The following is a 964-nucleotide window of genomic DNA, read 5'->3' on the forward strand; positions in this document are numbered from 1 at the left end:
CATTACTGGTACATCCCCATTTCCCACTGTACCTTGATGTTGAAGCTCTTGATGTTGTCATAGCCAACCCATGTGCTGCCCTTGTAGGCATAGGGCACATCCTGGGGAGCATCCCAAACCTGGGTAGCTCCAGAATTCAACAGACTGCAGATCTAGGGAGAAGGGCAGAGAACTGTTTTTTATGAAGTGTCCTGCGAAAACAGGCAAGTCCAAGCTCTGCCATTTTCTTGACTTTATTCTTCAGTTATGGTTATAAATCTCATCTCTGAGGATAGGTAACCTTTTCCTAGCTTTTGCAAAATGAGCTTAAGAAGTTCCACAGATTATGTGGAAACAATAAACACTACAGGGAAAAGACCAGGTATAACATGCCCCTCCTCCTCTCTGCACTGTGGTCATAATAGTTAATAGTCAGTAATTTCTCTTATTATCCCATCCTAGTACTGGAGAAATCATGTTTAAATTTCAGAAGGGCCTATTCGTCTGTTTCTAGCCCTTGCTGCTAAAATTGCTTAGTGATACTCAGTTAATGGATAAGGCATGTTTATATTCATGCACTGATTCTATCTGTCATTTTAATTGGCTTCTCTTTCAGATTTCTACAGACAATTTCGTGTGCGAGTTAGACATTCAAAATAGTCCATGGGTCCCTTCCTAAAAATTCCTTGAGCAATAAATGTGATGGCATGCGCGTACCTCATAGTAAGCCAGGGTCCCAGCCTCTTGTGTGTAAGGTCCAGCAGGCCCAGGTCCTGATGTAGGAGCACCAAGAGCAGTGTTGGATGGGTTTTGCAGTGTGAAGGTGTTTCCATAGGTTGGGAATCCAACAACAAGCTTCTCAGCTGGGGCGCCATTGCTCTTCCAATAGTTCATAGCATAATCCTGTTAAAAAAACATCACAGTTCAAGTCTGTGCCAGGATTTATGGGGAGACCTGACACTTGTGACACAGGATCCCAACATAT

At 43.2% G+C, this 964-nt stretch overlaps 1 protein-coding gene across 1 annotated transcript in view; it reads right to left on the reverse strand.

Annotated features, from left to right (window-relative positions):
• Positions 1 to 2: 2 nt before the first annotated feature.
• Positions 3 to 964, reverse strand: part of LOC112973361 (acidic mammalian chitinase-like) — a 6,004-nt gene continuing 5,042 nt past the window's right edge. The window contains exons 2-3 of the mRNA XM_026081170.1: positions 697 to 882; positions 3 to 152 (exon numbers count right to left, since the gene is read on the reverse strand). Of these exons, the coding sequence (XP_025936955.1) occupies positions 3 to 152; positions 697 to 882 (336 nt within the window). The remainder of the gene's footprint in view (positions 153 to 696; positions 883 to 964) is intronic.

The sequence above is a fragment of the Apteryx rowi genome, unplaced genomic scaffold (genome assembly GCF_003343035.1).
Source record: "Apteryx rowi isolate R43461 unplaced genomic scaffold, aptRow1 scaffold_1162, whole genome shotgun sequence".
Taxonomy (NCBI): Eukaryota; Metazoa; Chordata; class Aves; order Apterygiformes; family Apterygidae; genus Apteryx; species Apteryx rowi.